The sequence below is a fragment of the Mirounga angustirostris genome, unplaced genomic scaffold, assembly GCF_029215605.1.
Source record: "Mirounga angustirostris isolate CCGP_5_RB_7025 unplaced genomic scaffold, mMirAng1.0.hap1 SCAF_16, whole genome shotgun sequence".
Taxonomy (NCBI): Eukaryota; Metazoa; Chordata; class Mammalia; order Carnivora; family Phocidae; genus Mirounga; species Mirounga angustirostris.
In genome coordinates this window covers 1685853-1706277 of record NW_026991724.1, presented here as the reverse complement: position 1 = coordinate 1706277, position 20425 = coordinate 1685853, and the positions used below count along the sequence as shown (strand labels likewise).

The 20425-nt window shown below is 47.9% G+C and overlaps 1 protein-coding gene across 5 annotated transcripts in view; it reads left to right on the top strand.

Moving 5' to 3' along the window:
* Positions 1–12848: 12848 nt before the first annotated feature.
* Positions 12849–20425, top strand: part of BANP (BTG3 associated nuclear protein) — a 131761-nt gene continuing 124184 nt past the window's right edge. Inside the window, exon 1 of one of the 5 annotated variants that reach the window (XM_064581181.1) lies at positions 12849–13247. In XM_064581181.1, coding sequence (XP_064437251.1) covers positions 13004–13247 — 244 coding nt within the window. In that variant the 5' untranslated portion in view covers positions 12849–13003. The remainder of the gene's footprint in view (positions 13248–20425) is intronic. The other 4 variants (XM_064581174.1, XR_010408190.1, XR_010408191.1 and 1 more) reach the window with 4 other exon arrangements.

The window sequence follows — 20425 nt, the reverse complement described above, 5'->3', positions numbered from 1 at the left end:
GCATTCTGGATGATGTTCAGTGTGGCTTAGGGGTGGGTGCTCTGGGACAAGTGGCCTTCGCTGTGGCCAGCCCCGGGGCTCACTGAGCTTTGATCTGGTAAACAGCAGAGTGTGCCAGGGGGTTAAGAGAACATTATGGAGAGCCCAGTGCCAGTACTGGAGAGAAGGTGAGAAGCAAATAGGAGAGAGAAAAGTGCCGTTCTTGGGTGTTGACCCCTCGGCTCTTCGGCCTCAGGCCACCCAAGGCCAGCCTGGCACCAGGCCACACTGTGTGTATGCATAGGGAATGAACAGCAGGTTCAAAAGTGCAGGGACAGGAGTTAGCCAAAGCGCTGCTGGGACGGAGGGGCAGGCAAGCAGGTGACCCCTTTCTGCCCGGGGCTCCTGGAAAAGCAGCCAGTGCCCGCTTGCCACAAATGGACATGATCTGATCCAGATTTGTTCTGCCTGCAGTAAGATGTCCTGGCTGGCGCGCTTGTCTCAGCATAAATATGGATGGTGCCCCTTTCACGCACAAGGTGTCCACACTGGGACAGAGAATCTGGTGGTCACCCTGAACGAACAACTGGTAATATTCTCGGATGCCAGATAACAAAAACACCCTACTCTGCACTAAACTGTAGTTTATTCCTCTGGACACTTTTGCCGTGAAATGGATACTTGAGGGTTCGTATGGAATGATTTTAATTTCTCTGTGTGTGTGTGGGGGGGAGGTTTAAGCTTATAAACGTCAAAGGGTCAGGGACGTCATGACTTATCATAGAATCCTGGAATCTTAGATCTGCAAAGCCCCCTGGCCCCCAGAACAGGGGCTGTGAACCTTGGGTCCACGTGTGGGCTCCCGAGGACCCTGGGGGTCCCACGCTCAGACTGCTCTGCCGCCGAAGCCAGTTCTCTGCTGGCTCGTGAGTTTGACCGCCTTGCTTACAAGCATCAAAACCCAGCTCTGGAGTATATGTGCATTTCTTGTATGGGGTCATGTTAGACAGGTGCCCACCCGGGGGTGGCTTCATCCACTTATTCGTTCGTTCGTTCATTCGTTGACTCCTGGCTCAGTCTCCTCACCTGTATGGTAGGGAATAGCAGCAAAGGTTCTGTTGCGATTGTCAGGGTTCCACACGCTGATGCCCACAAAGCACTTAGGATACAGGCATTTCCATCCCCGCGCTGAGCTCAGCGCTCCAAGCCCTGGCTGAGCCCTGGCCGAACGCGGCTCCCCGGCGTCGGTGAGCCCGTCCGCGGCACCCCACAGGCCCCCGCGCTCTCAGTGGCATGTCCCTGACCGTCCTCAGCTGCTCTGCCTTCTTCTCTGCCCTACTGGAGGTAGACTGCCCCGCTGGCTGTCCCTGTGGTTCTGGGGTCTCCCTGTCCCCCCTGCAGCCGCACGGCAGGGCTCGGCTTTATTGAGAGGATGTTGCAGGCCCTGGCGGTCCTGCACGTGCCCCACAGCAGACCCAAACATCATTTCGATCACTATTACAGCACAAACTGAAATCTCTGCCACTGAAAGACATACAAAAGCCCTTTATATGCATGTGGTGGAAAATATTTGAAGCAGGTCCAAGGTGAAAAAGCGAGTCTCTGTCTTTCTCGGAGTGAACTGCTGATAGCAGTTTCTTGTGGCTCTTTCTGGAAATTTCCACGACAAAAAAAATCCTACATATATCTCACTATTTTTAATACAGGAGCTAATCATATCCTATATAAAGGGTATATATCTATAAATGTATAGTGTCACTTAATAATTATCATGAATAAGTTTTTGCACCTGTGTTTTTTAAATTTTTTTATTTTTTAAAAGATTTTATTTATTTATTTGACAGAGAGACACAGCGAGAGAGGGAACACAAGCAGGAGGAGTGGGAGAGGGAGAAGCAGGCTCCCCGTGGAGCAGGGAGCCCGATGCGGGGCTCGATCCCAGGACCCTGGGATCATGACCTGAACTGAAGGCAGATGCTTAATGAGTGAGCCACCCAGGTGCCCCAGTGCTTTTTTTTTTTTTTTTTTTTAAAGAATTTATTTATTTATTAGAGAGAGAGAGAAATCACAAGCAGGGGGAGCGGCACGCAGAGGGAGAGGGAGAAGCAGACTCCTCGCTGAGCAAGGAGCCCGCCTAGGGGGCTTGATCCCAGGACCCTGGGACCATGACCTGAGCCAAAAGGCATATGCTTAACCAACTGGGCCACCCAGGATCCTCTACATCAGCATTTTTTGCTCTGTTTTTGAACTATAGAATATTTCATTACAGGATATACCATAATTTATCAAATCACTCCCCTTACGGATAGCCTATTTTTTTTTTTAATCTCATAAATAGCACTGCACTGATCATCACTGAATGGAATTCCCAGGTCTGACATCTATGGGTCAATGGATAAATGTATTGGAATGGATGATACATGCGCCCACTTACTCTCTTGAGAGAGTGTACCATGTTCCATTCTTGCCCACTCTCCTTGTATTTCGAGCCAAAGAGCCTCATGTTTATTGAGCCCAACACCTTCTAATTCCTAGGTATTGCCTTTGCACATGAAACACCAGTCAGGGGGCTCCCTATGATCTGTAATTATCTGCCTGTACTGAAGATTTCTTACATGGAGTCATGATGGTTAATCTTGTGTCAATTTGGCTGAGCCACAGTGCCAAGGTATTTGGTTGAACATTATTCTGGATGTTTCAGTGTAGGTGTTTTTTGGACGTGATTAACGCTTAAATCATTGTACTGTCAGTAGAACATCCTCCCTGTGTGGGTGGGCCTCACCAAATCAGTTGAAGGGCCAGGCTAGAACAAAGACTGACTTCCCCTGAGCAGGAGGGAGTTCTGACAGCACTCTGCCTTTGGGCTCTGCAGGTCTCCCCCAGTTTCCAGCCAGCCTGCTGACGCCCCCTACCCTGCCCCATTGGATTTTGGACTTGCAAAGCCTCCCAGCCCATGAGCCAATTCCAGACTGTCCCTCAAGGTAGAGGAAGAAAAGATAGGGATTTCTATATTTATTTCCTCTCACTGGTTATAGTGTCTATTTTGCATGTCTCATAGAGCACACAGTGTCATACCTAATACAAAGGTATGATTTACTTGTAAATACACTTGAGTTCAAGGGCATGCCAAAAGCTTTTTACTGAACTGAGTGTGTGATCAAAGTGCAGAGCTCGCTGTTCTGTGAGACCGCTTGGGTTTCTTGGCATCACTCTTGCCAAATAGGGCTTTATTCTTACATGATAGAAATTCAAATCCATCCTTAAATGCACCCGCATACTCTCCAAAGTACTTTAAGATCCCCAAATGGTACAGACACTGTCCATAAAGAAATTCTATTGCAGTTGAAAAAAAGAGGAAATAGGAGAAACCCTGATTGGACAAAAATCTTGAAAATATGTGCAAGTTTCTATGTGCATTTTGTTCACAGCAATTTCTTTTGTTCTCCATGGATTTTTTATAGCAGAATTTTGGGCACACACTTTTATTGATTTTATGGATTTATAAACCTGTTTCCCTGATCTGAAGAGCTCAAGGGGATGCTTTGTAGTGGAAACCTCTTTTTCATAAGGATGTTAAGACCCAGCAGTGCTTTTGTGATATTCATCACCTGCCCGGCATAATTACACTATGTTCTGAGTCAGATGAAAACCAATGAATCATGGCTGCCTGGGAGCCCAAGAGAAACATTTTCTCCTCCTTTGCTGAAACATACTCAGCCTCTCCTTCCAGAAAGCGTGAATCAAGAGCTTCCAGGAACAAAGAAGCACCACTGGACCGACATCAATGTTGACATCACTGCTCACGTGTTCGGGTGTCTCCTTTGGGTCTCGTGGGGGCAAGTCTGTGTGTGCCTGCAGGACACCTGACCGCTTTCCTCTGATAACACCTTCTGACAATCAGTTTTCCCTGGGACACTAGCCCTCCCCAAATGGCCATCCGAGGTCAAGCTGACCCCTGTCCCTGATGCATCTCAGGTTTGACCAATCAGAGAGAAAGTAATTTACAAGTAAGCCTAGCTGACCAATGAGTGTTAGCCCTGAGAGTTTTGCCGCAATCATAGGGAAAGAGGCACCATCGGTGATGACTGTTAAACTGGTAAGATATGCACTGTGTGCAGTTGCTGGGAACCCTTCTTCAGCTCTTGCCCAAGAATGGAGAGAAAACTGAACCCAGGGATGGAAAGGCTGGAGAAGGAGAGGGAGAGAGAGAGAGAGAGAGAGAGAGAGAGAGAGAGAGAGAGAGAATGACATGGTTTCGGCCAAGCGATTCCTATTCCTCTATCCTGAAGTTCTCTTCCAAACTTTTCAGTTACATGAATCAATGAGTTCCTTTAATTTTATTCAGCTAGTGTACACGTCCCCTGTATTCCAAAGGGCCCTAACTTAGTAGGCACTTTGGTCTCCATCTTACAGATGAAGGAACCGAAGTTCAGAGCAGTGATGCATATTGTCTAAGTTCTCCCTTGCTGGAAAGTGGCAGAGGCAGGGCTCATGTATGTGGCTGTGAGCTCATTTTCTCATTGAGCCTCGCCTCCTGGCTCTTTGCTTCCATAGGCCCACCCATAAGGTGCACAATCAGTGCATGCTGCACTGCAGAGAAATGGCCATTCACCTATTCCAGATGCTTACCTGGTGCGAGGAGATTTTTGGTTTGGAATAAAAAGTGTGCATGGAAGCCTACGCCCCAATTATCTACTGCTGCCTGGCACATCACTCCAAGGGGTGGTGGCTGAAGACAACATTTACTGAGCTTACACATCTGCAATCTGGGCAGGGCTCAGGGGAAAGAGCTCCTCTCTGCCCCTGGAGGCATCTGCTGAGACAGCCCAGCTGGGGCTGGAGGACCCACTTCCCAGGCAGTACACCCACAAGGCTGGCAAGGTGAAGCTGGGGTCCTTCTCTATGTGGGCCTCTCTGAGTCAGGAAGTCAGCATTTGCTCACCCAGAACAATGAGGAGTGTCATTTAGGAAGTCAGGCAGGTTCTTCAATAAAGTCAAATGTGCAGTGAATATGAGACCCAGGAATTCTGTCCCTAGGTACACACCCAAGAGAAATGAAATCATATGTCCACAAAAACACTTGTACGCAAATGTTCACAGCGGCATTATTCACAATAAGCAAAAAGTAGAAATTACCCAAATGTTCACCAATGGAAGAATGGATTAAAAAAAAAAAAACAGTATCACAAAATGCAATTATCCAGTCATAAAAAGGAACGCGGCGACAGTGATGAAGGCCATGTGGTACTGGCCGAAGAATACCCAAATCCATCCGTGGGACAGAATAGAGAGCCCAGAAACAGACCCCCATAAATACAGTCAACTCATCAATGACAGAAGAGCAAAGGAGTACAATGAACAAAACCAGTCTTTTCAACAAACGGCACTGGACAACTGGACATCCCTACGCCAAAAAAGGAATCTTGAACAGACCTCATGCCCTTCACAAAAATTATCTCAAAATGGATCACAGACCTACATGTAAAATACAAAACTAAGAACTCCTTGAAGATGACACGGGGAAAATCTAGGCGACCTTGGGGGTGGTGATGACGACTTTTCAGACACGGCACCGAAGGCACGGTCCAGGAAAGAGATCATGGGTCAGCAGACTTCACTCAAGTGAGAAACGTCTGCTCTATGAAAGACACTGTCAAGAGGAGGAGAAGACAAGCCATGGCCTGGGACAGAATATATGCCAAAGACACAAAGAAGGTACACCAGCGCAAGTGAACTCTGGGTGAACTCTGGACTCCAGGTAACCACGATGCGTCACGGGAGGTTCACGAGTTGTCACAAATATCCCAGTCCGCTGGGGGATGCACGTGTGTGGAGGTGCAGGGAGCGTACGCCATGTCTCTGTACTTATTTTTATCAACTTTGGTGTGAACGGAAAACTGCTCTCAAAACTACAGTTTATTATTATTATTATTATTATTTTTTAAGATTTTATTTATTTATTTGACAGAGAGAGACACAGTGAGAGAGGGAACAGAAGCAGGGGGAGCAGGAGAGGGAGAAGCAGGCTTCCCGTCGAGCAGGGAGCCCAATGTGGGGCTCGATCCCAGGACCCTGGGACCATGACCTGAGCCGAAGGCAGACGCTTAACGACTGAGCCACCCAGGCGCCCCTATTATTATTATTATTAATAATAATAAAGACGTGCAGCCCTGACCTGTGCTACACCAGGGATCGATGAGCCCTGAGAGCATTACACTGAGTGAAGGGGCTGGGCTCAAAGGGCCACATGTTGCAGAAGGCTATTTGTATGAAATGTCTGGAACAGGCAAATCTGTAGACACGGAAAGTAGACGAGGGGTTGCCGAGGCTGGGGCCTGAGGAGTGACTGATAATGGGGATGCGCTGGCTTTGGGGAGGCTGAGAAGGTTCTGGAATGAGTTAGTGGTGGTGGTTGCAGAACATTGGGAACGTACTTAAAGCCACTGAATTGTACATTTAAGTGGTTAAAACGGTAAAGTTGATGTGATGTGTATTTAAATATTAAAAGGGGGGGCAGTCAAGCAGGTTTGGCGAAGTGTAGACGGACCAGTGGTTTGTTTTGTGACTTAGGCACAGCATTGACACCTACAGGGCAGGCAATAGTGGCGGCCGCTAATGCTTCATTCACAGTAGTAGAGGTGCCCAAGTCCTTGGCATAGATACAGAGTTTAAAAAAAAAACAACCTTCGGGGTAAGCATCCCCTTTGTGCCAAATGCTGTGGTGAGCACTTTCCATGGTCAGTTTCAAAATTTAGACACAATCTGCAAAGTAGGTCCTATTGTCCCACTTTACAGATGAGGACACTGAGGCCAGGAAGGTCATGTTACTGGTCTGGAGCCGCACAGAGAAACATGAGCTGGGAGTGGAATGCACGTCAGGCTGAGTTCAAAAGCACGTGATCTCACAGGTGACTTCCGTGAGGTCTTACCCGCCCCATTTTCCAGGGGTGGTGAGAGTACCTGAGGTCTTAGACACTTTCAAATACACAATGCGGCACCATTGGCTGTGGTCCCCATGCTGTACATTAGATCCCCAAACGCAGTCAACTTAAAACTGGAAGTCTGCACACTGTGACCAAAAGATCCCAATTCCCCCACCCGCCGGGCCCAGCTAACCACAGTTCTACTCTCTGCTTCTGTAAGTTTAACTTTTTTAGGTTCTAAAGTGAGACCATGCAGTATCTATCTATCTGTGTCTGCCTGGCTTACTTCACTCAGCATGGTGCCCTCCAGGTTTGTCCCGTTATCCCAAATGGCAGGATGTCCTTCTTTCTCGTGGCTGAACAATATTCCATTTTTTTATCTATGCCACAACGTCATCCGTCGATGGACACTGAGCTCATTTCCATGTCTTCCTATTGAGAAGAATGCTGCAGCGTTCAGACATCTGTTTTCATTTCCTTTGGATATTTACCCAGAAGTGGCTGCTAGTCAGATAGTGGTTCTGTCTTAATTTGTTGAGGACCCTTCCATACTATTTTCCATAATGACTGCACCAGTTTGCATTCCCACCAACAATGCATGAGGCTTCCTTTTCTTCCATCCTCACTGACACTGGTTATCAATTGTGCTTTTGATAACAGCCGTTTAAAGAGGTGGGATGTGATACCTCCTTGTGGGTTTGATTTGCATTTTCCTGATGACCAGTGATGTATCACGTACCTGTATGTCTTCTTTGGAAAAATGTCTACTCAGGTCCTCTGCCCATTTTGAAACCTCTCTCTCTCTCTCTTTTTTTGCTTTGAGTTGTATGAACTCCTTATATATTTTGAGTATTAACTTCTTATCAGATGTATGGTTTGTAAATATTTCCTCCCATTCTTTAGCATGTCTTTTCAGTGTGCCATACAGAACCTTTTTAGTTGGTTGTAGTCCCACATTTGTCTGGTCGTTTTGTTTTGCCTGTGATTTTGGTGTCGTATCCAAAAAATCAACACCAAGATCCATATCAAGGAGCTTTTTTCCTATGGTTTCTTCTAGGAGTTTTATGGTTTCAGGTCCTACATTTAAGTTTTTAATTCATTTCGAGTTGATTTTATGTATGGTGTAAAATGGGTGTCAAATTTCATTCTTTTGCATGCGAATGTTCATTTTCCCCAACACCATTTATTGAAGAGACTGTTCTTTCTTCATTGTGTTTTCTTGATGTTCCCATTCAAGATTAGTTGACTGAATGTGCATGGGTTTATTTCTGGGCTCTTTATTCTGTTCCATTGGTCTGTCTGTCTGTTTTTATGCCAGTAACATACTGTTTTGATTACGATAGCTTTGTGATAGACAGTTTGAAATCGGAAAGTGTGATGCCTCCAGTTTTGCTCTTTTCTCTTAGGATTGTTCCATCTACTTGGGGTCTTTTGAGGTTCCACACAAATTTTAGGATTGTTTCTTCTATGTTTGTGGAAAATATCATTGGAATTTTGTTAAGGATTGCACGGAATCAGTAGATTGTTTGGGGCCGTATGGACATTTTAACAATATTAATTCTTCTGACCCATAAACATGGGATATCTTTCCATTTTTTTGTGTGCGTCTTCTATAGTTTCTTTCATCAATGTCTTATAGTTTTCAGTGTACAGATCTTTCACCTCCTTGGTTAAACTTATTATTTTTTAAGATTTTATTTATTTGACAGAGAGAGCTAGAGCAGGAATACAAGCAGGGGGAGTGGGAGAGGGAGAAGCAGGCTCCCCGCTGAGCAGGGAGCCCGATGCGGGGCTCGATCCCAGGACCCTGGGACCATGACCTGAGCCAAAGGCAGACGCTTAACGACTGAGCCACCCAGGCGCCCGGTTAAACTTATTCTTAACTATTTTATTATTTTGATGCTATTGTAAATGGGATTGTTTTCCTCATTTCTTTGTCAGATCATTCTTTGTTAGCATATAGATTTTTACATGTTGTTTGTAAGTTCTGACAGTTTTTTTGGTGGAGTCTTCAGGGTTTTCTATGTGTAAGATCATGTTATTTGCAAACTGAGACAATTTACTTCTTCCTTTCTGATTTCTGATTTGGAGGACTTTTGCTTCATTTTCTTGCCTAATTTCCCTGGCTAGGACTTCCGGGACTCTGTGGAATGGGCACCCTTGTCTTGTTTTTGGTCTCAGAGTTAAACCTTTCAACCTGTCACCATGGAGTGTGATGTCAGCTGTGAGCTTGTCATACATGGCCTTTATTATGTTGAGAGTTTTTATCAAAAAGGATGTTGATGGGGCACCTGGGTGGCTCAGTTGGTTAAGCGACTGCCTTCGGCTCAGGTCATGATCCTGGAGTCCCGGGATCGAGTCCTGCATCGGGCTCCCTGCTCGGCAGGGGGTCTGCTTCTCCCTCTGACCCTCTTCCCTCTCGTGCTCTCTGTCTCTCATTCTCTCTCTCTCAAATAAATAAATAAAATCTTTAAAAAAAAAAAAAGGATGTTGAATTTTGTCAAAAGATTTTTCTGCCTCTATTGAGATGATCATATGGTTTTCATCTTATCGATGTAGTGTATCACATTATGGGTGGGTACGTTTCCCTCTGTGTTCCTGGGTGGGTGGGACTGTTCCCGTACTGGTTACAAGTGGCTACAGCTGGGTCTCAGGGCTGCTCCAGGAGGGCTTCCGCCATAGATGGCTCTTAAATTATTGTTGCTGAGGGGGGATGGGATGGGAAACCTCCTACTCTACCACATTGCTGACAGACTCCCTGGTCCTCAGATCTCCTGATGGACCAGAACGTGTGGCTGTGGTGGGATCCATGCCCGTGGGAGATGAGGCTACAGTGGAAGCTGAGGGCTACTTCTTTCCATTTCCCCTGTATTATCCTATGGGCTCTATTTCCCAGGACTCCAGTTCATCCCCAAACTTGATCTCTTGCCAGCAGGTGCTTTTGTGTGTCCTAGAGTAGGAGAGGAATTACAGAATGTCTCCCTTAGGTGGACAATTACAAAGAGCACTGTTCAGGGTAGTCTCCAAAGTCATGGGTGGTGGCCAGTGGCTGGTAGTGCCTAGAGTTCCCCACTTCAGGGAATGGTACTTCCATCTGGTTTTCCATATTTGCAGGCCCAGGTGGCATCCCAGATGCCCCTCTCCCTTACCTCTGCCCCCAGTACCGGGTTTATGGTCAAGTCCTGTTGATTTTATCCCATATCTGTTGATACTATTCACTTCTCTGCACTCAGTCTACACTGTGACCACCCTAGTTCAGGCCTTTATCATCTCTTGCCAGGACCCCTGCCACAGCCTCCCCAAGTGCTCTCCCCAAATCCACCTAGGAACCTTCCTCCCCACCCCCAATTCATTTTTCAACATTCTAGCTAGAGTGACTTTTGCAGATGCAAATTTGATCATATCTACCCTTGTCACAAACCTTATAAAGGTTTTCCATTATTTTAGGATCAAAACAAAACTCGTCCCTTGGCCAACAAGAACCTGCACGGCCCACATCCTAACTACCTTTCCCGCCATACCTCACAACATTTCTCTTCAAGGCTCTAGCACTGCTTTGGCTGTGTGACCCTGGATGTGTTGCGTAACCTTTCTGAACTTCATGTTCTTCACCAAGACCAGGGATTGTAATATGTGCCTAGCTCAAGGCATGGCAACATAACACATGGTAATAGGATTATTTCTTGAGTCAGACCTTCTGCTAAACCCTTTACAAAGTCTACTTCATTGAATCCTCCCAATATCCCCATGAGCTGTGAGTTTGAAATGCCAGTTTCCAGAGACGGTTGAGGCTCACAAGGCCTCACCAGTGTAGTTTGCCACAGGAGAGCTTGGATTCCAAGCCCAGGTCAGGCCAACTCAATGTCCCTGCTCTTGTAGACAATAGTACTGTTTTCTAAGCTTTTCTTGGGCACCTGGGAGTTTCATGAATAATTGACCTCTCTCTATCCTAGGGACATCTTCAGGAACAGGACTTTTCTGCAGAATTCCAGGATTTGCTTGAAGTAGGCAACACACAGCTTTGAAGAAGGGGCCTTTGAGATCTTTGCAAATGCCCAGAGCACACACATGGAAGGGGTCTCCCATTTCTGGTGCCATTCAGGCCAGAGTGCACCTCCCCCCCTTCTCATAAAGCCTAACATGGCACTAGCCTCATTAACTCCAGAACCTGAACTGGATTATTATTATTATTATTATTTTGAGAGAGACAGACAGACAGAGAGAGAGAAAGAGAGAGAAGGGGCAGAGGGAGTGGGAGAGGAAGAATCCTAAGCAGGCTCTACACCCTCCATGGAGCCTGATGTGGGACTCAATTGCATGCCCTGAGATCATGATCGGAGCTGAACTCAAGAGTCAGATGCTTAACTGACTGAGCCACCCAGACTCCCCTGGACTGGATTCTTGTATGAATTGACTGGCAAGGAGGAGGGCCCTCTGCAATGAAGAAGCAACCCTTCATTGGTAGACAGTTGTCTTTGCCAATTTCCAGCTATTTAATTATTTTTATTTTTTTATTTTTTTAAAGATTTTTTATTATTTATTTGAGAGAGAGAATGAGATAGAGAGAGAGAGCATGAGACGGGGGAGGGTCAGAGGGAGAAGCAGACTCCCTGCCGAGCAGGGAGCCCGATGCGGGACTCGATCCTGGGACTCCAGGATCATGACCTGAGCCGAAGGCAGTCGCTTAACCAACTGAGCCACCCAGGTGCCCTATTTAATTATTTTTAAAACCATGGTTCATCAGCTGGATATTGATACTGAGTAACACTTTCCTCTATTTGAACTTCCTGGGCAGCAAAGTAAAAACTAAATAAATCTGAATCATCAAAAACAAAAAAGAGAACTCCATGACTCTGGCATAAGCACAATTATAATTTTGATTGGCTTAATTTCTGATGATGACTTAGCAGCAGCTTGGAGCCCAGCAGTGTGCAAGGCCTGGCCAGAAAGGAGCCAGCAACCCACACCTGCAAGGGAGCTGCAGACAAGGACTTTGTGATACTTTGAAATACTATGAAAAATATCAGTCTACATTTATCTGCTTTGTACTCAGATATTCAGGTGTCCATGGTTAAGAATTCTTAGTTAAGTGTTTAGATTGGCTATGGTTGAGGCAGAGGTGGGAATAGAAGACATGGCTCTCTGAAACTGTTTTGCCCCTACTCAGCTCTCAGGACTTGTGTGGTTAGCTTCTGACGCCCCTTTGCCCACTATGGGCACTCTAAACCAGAGTGTTTTGGATTCCCAACCCGGCTTTTGCCTTTTTCTAGCAGTGAGACCTTGTTGAGCAATTTTCCCTCATCTCCACGCAGGACAATTCTCATTTCAGTGCGAATTATCTTTTCTTAAGACAGCTTTCCTGCAAAGCTAACCCAATGAATGACCTGCCTCAGTGGATCCCCCAAGTGTTAATTCTGAAAGAAACTCTAACTAGCAAGGTTGCCCAAGGTCACACAGCTCCCCACTGCCCTGAACCAGGTTTTTATCATTGGCAAAAAGGGAAGTGGGCAGGAAACGTACGCGAACAGTAAAGCATTTTCTTTTCCAAATGAAAAGAGCTCCGTAGTCTTGTTTTTGGATGATGGAAGGAATTCTTGCTCGTTGTAAGCAATTCAGAAAAACAGAGACGAGTGTAAGGGAGAAAACTAAAAAGCAGGGGAACCCCAGCGTACCTGAAGAACAACAGCGGTACTGCAGTGAACAGGGGTGCCGGGGACCCGAGCACCAGCTAGTACTGGCGGGAGCCCCTCTGCAGCCCCAGCGGCGGCCCCTGCCTCCCGACTACAAGTCCCAGCAGCTGCGGGCGCGGGCGCCGACGGGAGGCCAGAGTACGGAGAGACTACAAGTACCGGCAGGCCCGGAGCACACGCAAGGACTACGATTCCCGGGAAGCACCGCTCGCAGCTCGCGCAGGGCCCTCCGGGATATGTAGTCGTCGCGGGGAGCGAATTCCTCTTAGTTCAGCCTCGGAAGAAATGTGCGCTCCTCTCACGGTCCACCGACGCGACCTCTCACTGGGCTAACGAGGAGACGGAGCCCACGCCGGGGAAGGAAAGATCCCGAGAGGCCCCGACGGTGGCGCTGCAGGAAGACGCGTGCGCATGCTCGGCGCTCGCCGGCGCGGGCGAAGGCGCGCGCGGCAGGCCTGCAGCGGCAGGCCCCGCCCCCTCGCCCCGTCCCCGCGCCCGGCGCGCCCCGCTCGGGGAGCCTGCGCAGACGATGCAGGGCGGCGGGCCGCGGGGAGGGACTCGCGGCGCCTGCGCAGAGCGGCGGCTTCTCTCGCGAGGACGGACGCCATTATCGCATCTCCCCGACAAACACCACGAGAATTCCGCAGCCCACACGGTAATTGCAGCTCCCGCAGCCGGTCGCGTCTCCACCTCCCCCTTCCCGCGGGGCGAGAGCGAGAGCGAGAGCGAGATCTCCCCTCCTCCCTCCTCCCTGCGCCCTCCTCCGGCCGCCGCGCCCGCGCCCGCCGCCCCCGCCCGGGACGCCCTGCGCGGCCGGCCAACGGCCCGCCGCTCTCGGCCCTGACGCCCCTCGGCGCCCCGCGCGCCGCCCTCGGCCCCGGCGGCGCGCTCGGCTGCCCGGGCCCCCCTTCCCGCCCCCTGCGGCCCCTCCGCCCCGGGCCCGCCGCCCCGTCAGCCGCCCCCCAGCCCCCCGGCGGCCCCCCGGCGGCCCCCCGGCCGCGACGGCGCCCCGGGGGGCGGGCCGCGCGCCAGCTTCGCTCCCCCGAGGGGCCGCGCGCCGCGCCGGTGGGGCGGGCGGGGGGACGGGCCGGGCGCCCGCGGCTGCGCGCGGAGGCGGGCCGCCCCTGTCCCTTGTCGGGAACGCGGGACACGACGCTGCGAGCAGGGCCCGCGCCGGGGTCGCTGTCAGGCAGACCCCGCCCCGCGTGTGCCCGGGGGCACCTGCAGGCGGGGCGCACGCCCCGACCTGGCCGAGGGCTCACGGAGGAGAGCAGGGGGTCGGTGCGGTCCTGGGGAGCGTCGCGGGCCGCGGGGAGGAGTTCGCGGCCTCGGCCCCGCACCCCTTGCTTTAGGCCTTTCTAAGTGCGGCCTCGGGGTTTTGCTTTGAGCGCCCCTCGGCGCCCCGAGTGGATGCCCGTTTCTCCTCCACCGTGTGAGCACACTGCAGATTCTGCCTCGATGGAGGACCCGAACGCTCCCCGAAAAGCTGCTCCCACGCGTGGGCCTCCGAGGATCCAGACTGTGCCTGGCCTGTCCGGGCAAGGCCCGGCTCGGGGTCTGTTCAAGTGGAGCAGCTGGTCGCCCTCTCTGTGGACTTCGCTGTTCTGCCCCCGAGCGCACCCCAAGGCCTGGTGGCGTTGGTGAAACTAGCACTGAGGGAAGGCGGTGATGGGAGCAGCCTGTCCCTTCCAAGGGTACCCTTGGAACTGAAGCTGGGGAGACAGAAAAACAGCTTGGGGGTAGTCGAGTGGCCCGGCCCTTCAGCGCTAAGCGTTTAGGGCCACCCTGGCCACGAATATCTGGGGGTAGAAAAACACCAAAGTAGCCCACAAGCTTAGTTTTCTGTGTTCGGCTTCATTTTCCCTTTGTTTTGCAGTTAAAGAATATGTGCTTATGATGTGGGGTGCTGTCCACATCAGTTGGCTTTAATTTTTAAAAATGGCTGCCATTTATGGGTCATGCGCTGTGGCTGGGACTGCTAATCATTTCCAGTGTTTCTCATCACAGGGACCCAGTGAGGTGGAGACGGTCACATTGTATAGATGAGTTGACTGATACCCACAGAGGTTGGGAGGCTTGCCCAAGACACACTGAGCCAGGGGTTTGAACCCAATCTGTCTGAGGTCCGTGTTCTAAAAAAAAGCTCATATATCTAATACTGTAATCAAAGTAATCTGCACCGTAAAGCTTCAGTGAAAAACTGAGGTTGAGGAGCGGCACTCCCTGTCTTACTCCTCAAAGACTTACATCTTGTTGTTGTTCGCCCGGGGAGGTCTCCATAGCCCTGAAGAGTAAGGTCATACTTTATTAGTTTTACACATTGTTGACTTTGTTATTATAGGATGATTTAATTCTTTGTATCATATCCTACTTTTTCTATTTCCTTACTTCATTATGTTCAGTTAATTCAAATTGTTTAAGACTGAGCAAGTATTGTTTGCTTCATGACTAATACTTTTTTTTCCTCTTCTACAGCTTTTTGTTTTTTTTCTGTTGTTTGTATTGGCCTGTCTTTTTCTATGCATTTTCTGTTCCCATTGACTCTTTACATGTAAGTTTTAAATTCTCAAGGATAATGTCAGATCTCTCTAACTTCCCCTCTTCTCCCTAGTCCTCTTTTTTCTAATCTGGATTGATTACTCCTTAGGCCAGTACAAGTATTCTTATATTTTCCTTTTTTATACATCCGAGTTTGTTCAGGATTCCATATTTTAATCTTGGCTTTCTTCTTCATTTCAATTTCATTTCTGCCAAGTAGTCTTACTCCTTTTGGGTAACTCTTTAGGATCCTCTTTGATGTTAAGACATTTTCATTTTCAAAGTGCCCTAGGATGTGGAGTCCCACTGCAGATGCTCTGTGCTTCTGGGGGCTTGCCCTGAAGCTCTGGGAAATTCTCTTGTATCAGTTGAGAATTTCTTCTGCATTTATTCTTTCTGTTATTTTGATGATGGACATCTTGTATTGACCCACTGAATCTCGTCTTTATCCTCTTCCTCTGTCACTTTATTCTCATTTTTGGGAGAGGGCTTCAATTTATCTCCCAGTCTGGTTTTAAGTTTTTTATTTCCACAATTGAAAATTATCAAGAGCTTATTCTGTTTTTGTTTTCCATGGTAGCTACTTGTATTATGAATGTATTAGTTTCTTGATTTTGAGGATACCAATAAGGATTTTTTCAATTCTTTTCTTCCTTGAATTCTTACTTGCTCTAGTGTCATTGTTGTCATCATCTTTTTAAAAATATTGGCGTCATACTTCATATGGTAAATACTCCTTAAATATTGGTAATTATTGTTTAAGGCAAGAGGGAATGGGCAGAGAGCGCTGAGTCTGTGGGGCTGGTTTTGAAAACGTGTGGGTCTCCCCTCAAGTGATTGGAAACTTGTTACCGTGTGGGACTTCGAGTGCCAGATTGCAGAGAATTTTCCTCTGGGTCTTACAGCTTAAGAAAGACTCCTTTGATTTGGGGCTAGTCTACTTGGTCTAGGGAGGGTTCTTGTATAGCTTTTCTGTGCAGGGATCCAACTTCTGTGAGCAGGCACAGCCCATGCTCTGCTGAGTGTCCTGGCCTGCCACAGGCTTAGAGCCCTCCCTTGGCTGTACCCACTCCTGTGTGCTCCACATTGTGGTTTCCTTTACCCTCATTAGATCCTTTGAGTCTCCCAGAAGTTTGCAAAGTATCTGGCCTGTGTCTGTCTTTCTTGTGGGTTTATTATGTGCAATTAAAAATTATCTTAATGGGATGAACAGAGATCACCTTTGTGGCCAGTTACTCACTGTGAGCAGGAATTCCAGAGCCCGTTCTTGTCATTCTGGTTCTTGTCATTCTGCTCTCCTGCTGCCCTGTGGCCTTGGTAATGAATGCCTTCCGTTGGTGGAATGGGTGGCCTGATCATTGTCCCCGTGGCCATCTCTGCGTTGCAGTGTGGGCGGATGTTATGTGTTCCTGCTGGAGGTTCTGGTTCCGCAGCCTTGGAGGAGTGCCAAGCTTAGCTGGAGAAGGCCAACCATAGACAAATGTAGCAAAGGTTGTGATTTCAGACTCTTAAGGTCGCCTTGTCCACACCAGCTTCTCACACCATGTCATTATACTAGGTAGCACTTCGTGTGCCAGATTTAAGGATTGCCTCTAAGCAGTGATAACTGTACTTAAAGTGTAGTCCTGATGCATTTGAAAGTTGTGCACAGTGAAATATGTCAGCTGTATCTGTCAGGGCCTAGCAGGGCCCACATGAAGTGGTTCATGGGCCAGTGACCTCACCATCACTTGGTGTTTGAGAGGAAGGCAAACTCTCAGCTCCCCACCAGACCTGTGGAAGCAGAATCTGCAGCTTTGTAAACTTTTCATTTTGAAGTACTTTTAGATTTACAGAAAAATTGCAGAAATAGTTCAGACAACTTCCCTGTTTCTGTCACCCACTTCCGGTAGTGCTGACGTCTTACATAACCAGATATCCTTATAAAAATCAGAAAATTCACATCGGCACAGTACTACTAACTAAACTACAGACCTAAGTGAATTTCATAAGTTTTCCATTAATACCCTTTTTCTGTTTCAGGATTTAATCCAGGATCTCACTCTGCATTTAGTTGTCATGTCTCCTGAAGTCTCCTCCAATCTGTGATATTTACATAGCCCCAAAGTATCTCTCCCAAGATATTTATAAAGTACAAAGGGAAAAAATGGTAACTTCACAGTGGAAAAACCTGACAGATACCACCTTAACATTACCAGTAATAACACATATGATAATCACGTACCCCAGCGTGGTACACTGAGACAGAAATGCATACCCATGGTCCAGTCATGAGAAAACCCAAATTGAGGGTCATTCGCCAAAATCTTAACTGGTGCTCCTCAAAAGTATCCAGGTCTTGAAAGAGAAAGACTCAGAATTTGCATTTAAAAACATTGCCAAGCTTGGTGTATGCACTTTGACGCTGAAGAAATACTTCCTGTGCTAGATGGTCGCCAAGGAAATACGATAAAGAACCACAGTCTTGTTTTGTGGATTGGCAAATGGGTACTTCAGGCACAGGTTCTGGGTGAGCTTGTGGTAATGGTGTAGCTTAATAGCCATCATCTCTCCTTAATGATCTTCGTCCACCCTGTATAAGTCCTGACAACTTTAGCTGTGCAAGTAAATACATTACATGACCCACAAGATTAACTTGAAAATGTGCATGTAACTTTACCAGTTCAGCTCTTTAAATCTGGGAAAAAGAAACGTTTTTCTCATTTTGAAGAAGCTCTTGGAGGAAAATACATGTTAAGGTTTTGAATGAGAATGTCTCAGATAAAAGCTTTAAAAAGTCCTCTGTATAACAGGTAAATAAATATCGTTATTGTGTTCTCTGACTTCATGGATATGGTGATCATAAAAACAAAATCACATAATGGACTGTTCATTGGAAGTACTCTGAACCATTCCGAAGTGTTCACTTTTCTGGGGTGTGAGGAGGAGTTTTAGGGAATTTGAGAGCAGGTATTGAGTGGGATCACATAATTGCAGTTTGCTTTTAAAAAGCTACGCTTGTTTTCTTGTCGGGGCCCAGTACCTAGAGCTCATTTTGCTCATCACCGAGAATTAGAATCAGCAGTGACCCCTGCTTTCACTTTTGTCTTGTGTAGGCTGTGAAACCAGTGAAAAATTAGAGCTTTAGCTAATATCTCGTGCTATCTTTGCCTTGCCTTTTGGCTCTGTTCATTGTCTAGGACTGTGCCTGGGCTGTCCCCCCGACACCCCCCCCCGGAAGTTCTTGACTCCTTACCCCCAGGGCAGCTGTGAGGTGTGGCATCCTCATAGTGCACCAAAGTACCTGTCTTTAAGAGGAAGCGGAGCTTGGGATCAGCCCCTGGAGCCTCCCGATGCTTGAAACGTGTGGATGTTCTTGATTTAAAATGTTGTGGGAACATTAACTTTTTAAGCCACAAACAGATAGTATGCCCCAAATATTGTGGTATCACATGAAATTGATTCCTATTTTGAATTAATTTTCTGCACCTTTTATTTCTACCCACGGTCGAGAACTGTCCGATTTGATGAAATGTTTTGAAGCATCTACCTCCCTGGTGGGATGGACAGTGAGATTCACTTTATGACTGTAAGGAGCATAACCGTTGGAGGGGGGAGAGGTGGTGGTGGTGAATAGTGAATACCCCCTGAGGTCAGATTGATGACGGTGTGGAAGAGATGGAAGAATAATACCCAACAGAAAGGGCCGGAGAAGGCAGAGATGAGAACATGTTTTAATTCAGTCGCTGACAAAGTAGGTAGGTGGAATGGATGTACATGTGGAAATGGACTAGCTGACTTTGTATTAGCATTTAAAAAAGCTGAGCACCCCCAGAGCCCTGAAAGTGAAGGTGGGTTGGACGGAAGGCCCCAGTAGGGATGGCGGCCTGGCCACGCGGGTGGGAATGCTGTCCGGGAAGCGGGACTGCGTTGAGCCACTCAGGCTGGGGCCTCAGCACCTGTGGGCAGAACCCTGTACTGACCAACTGTTTAGTAATAAAGATTTATATTCTGAGCTTCAAAAAATGCTGCTTGTGGTCTGTAGTGATTTTTCTTTTTTTCACAAGGTAGAAATCATGAAATAACTTGAATTAAAGCTGAACCTTTCTGAACTGGATCGGGGTTTGAATGGAACTAGCCGTGAGAACTTGGTATGTGTACTGCCGGCACTGCCTTGCTGAGGTCCCCTGTGTGTCCCTGGGTGTGGCCAGAGCCCCAGGCGTCTTAGCCTCACAGAGCAGGGACAGACAGACTCAGGCTGCCGTTCCTGCTGTCACCGTGGTGCAGCCCTGTGATGCCGTCGGCAGGTAGATGGCTGGGATGCACCTGTCTGCCGCCACGCCATCCTGTGAACTCTCGTCGGCGGGAGCTGGGGATTCGCCTCAGGAGCAATGTGCCGCATTAGGCTGCCTTGTATTCCAGAGGCTTCCCCGAAGATGCCATGCAGTTCACTCCCCACATGTCTTTAGACTGAATTGGTCAAAGAAGGCTGTGTGTCCTGTTTACCAGCTAAAAGTTGCTGCGGCTGTTTGCAGGGACTTGGCCTTCTAGTTTTATAATTAAACATTTTATGGATTTTTAAGATTTGTGACATTCAACTAATTCTCACATTTTTTGCAAAGTGAGGGTCTAATATGTTATTTTAGATTTGTGTAATTCAAACTGATGTAAAATGCAATCATGCTATGTTAGGGAGGAGAAAGGAAACGGAAGGGGCGACCCGTGTAAGATGATAGCAAGTACTACAGCTTGGGGTTCCCTTCAGGTACGGCTGCTAATAAAAAGTGCCCTTAGACTTGCTTCTTGAGTTCTCCTGGGGATCGTTCGAGAACTCAGTAAGCGTGCTTTTACCTCGGTGGGATTTGTGTGGATCCGCTGTAATACGAGTCAGAAGTCCTCCATCCCGTTAATGAGAGGTGGGGCAAGAAGAGCCAGCGGAGACCGGGAGGCAGTTGAACCATCCTGTGACAGTGCAGGCACATCCTTCAGGAACTCCAGATGAGTCTTCCACAGTAATGGGTCCGAGTTTCTTGAACCCTCAGCCTCGAGGCAGTTTCAAGATCTAAAGATGCCACGAATGTCACTAAACACTTGGGAGCTCTAGGGCAGACGTCAGTAAGCCTTATGTGTAAAGGGCCAGATAAGGGACTCTCTTTGGCTTTGGGGTCTCTTGTCTGCCCTTGGAGGGTGGAAGCCAGAATGGGTGTAGCTGTTTTCCAGGAAAATTTATCTACAAAAGTCAGCAGGATTTGGCCCCTCGGCTATCGTTTGTGAATCCGCAAGCTCTAGACTATAAATACTAATGAAAGTTGGAGA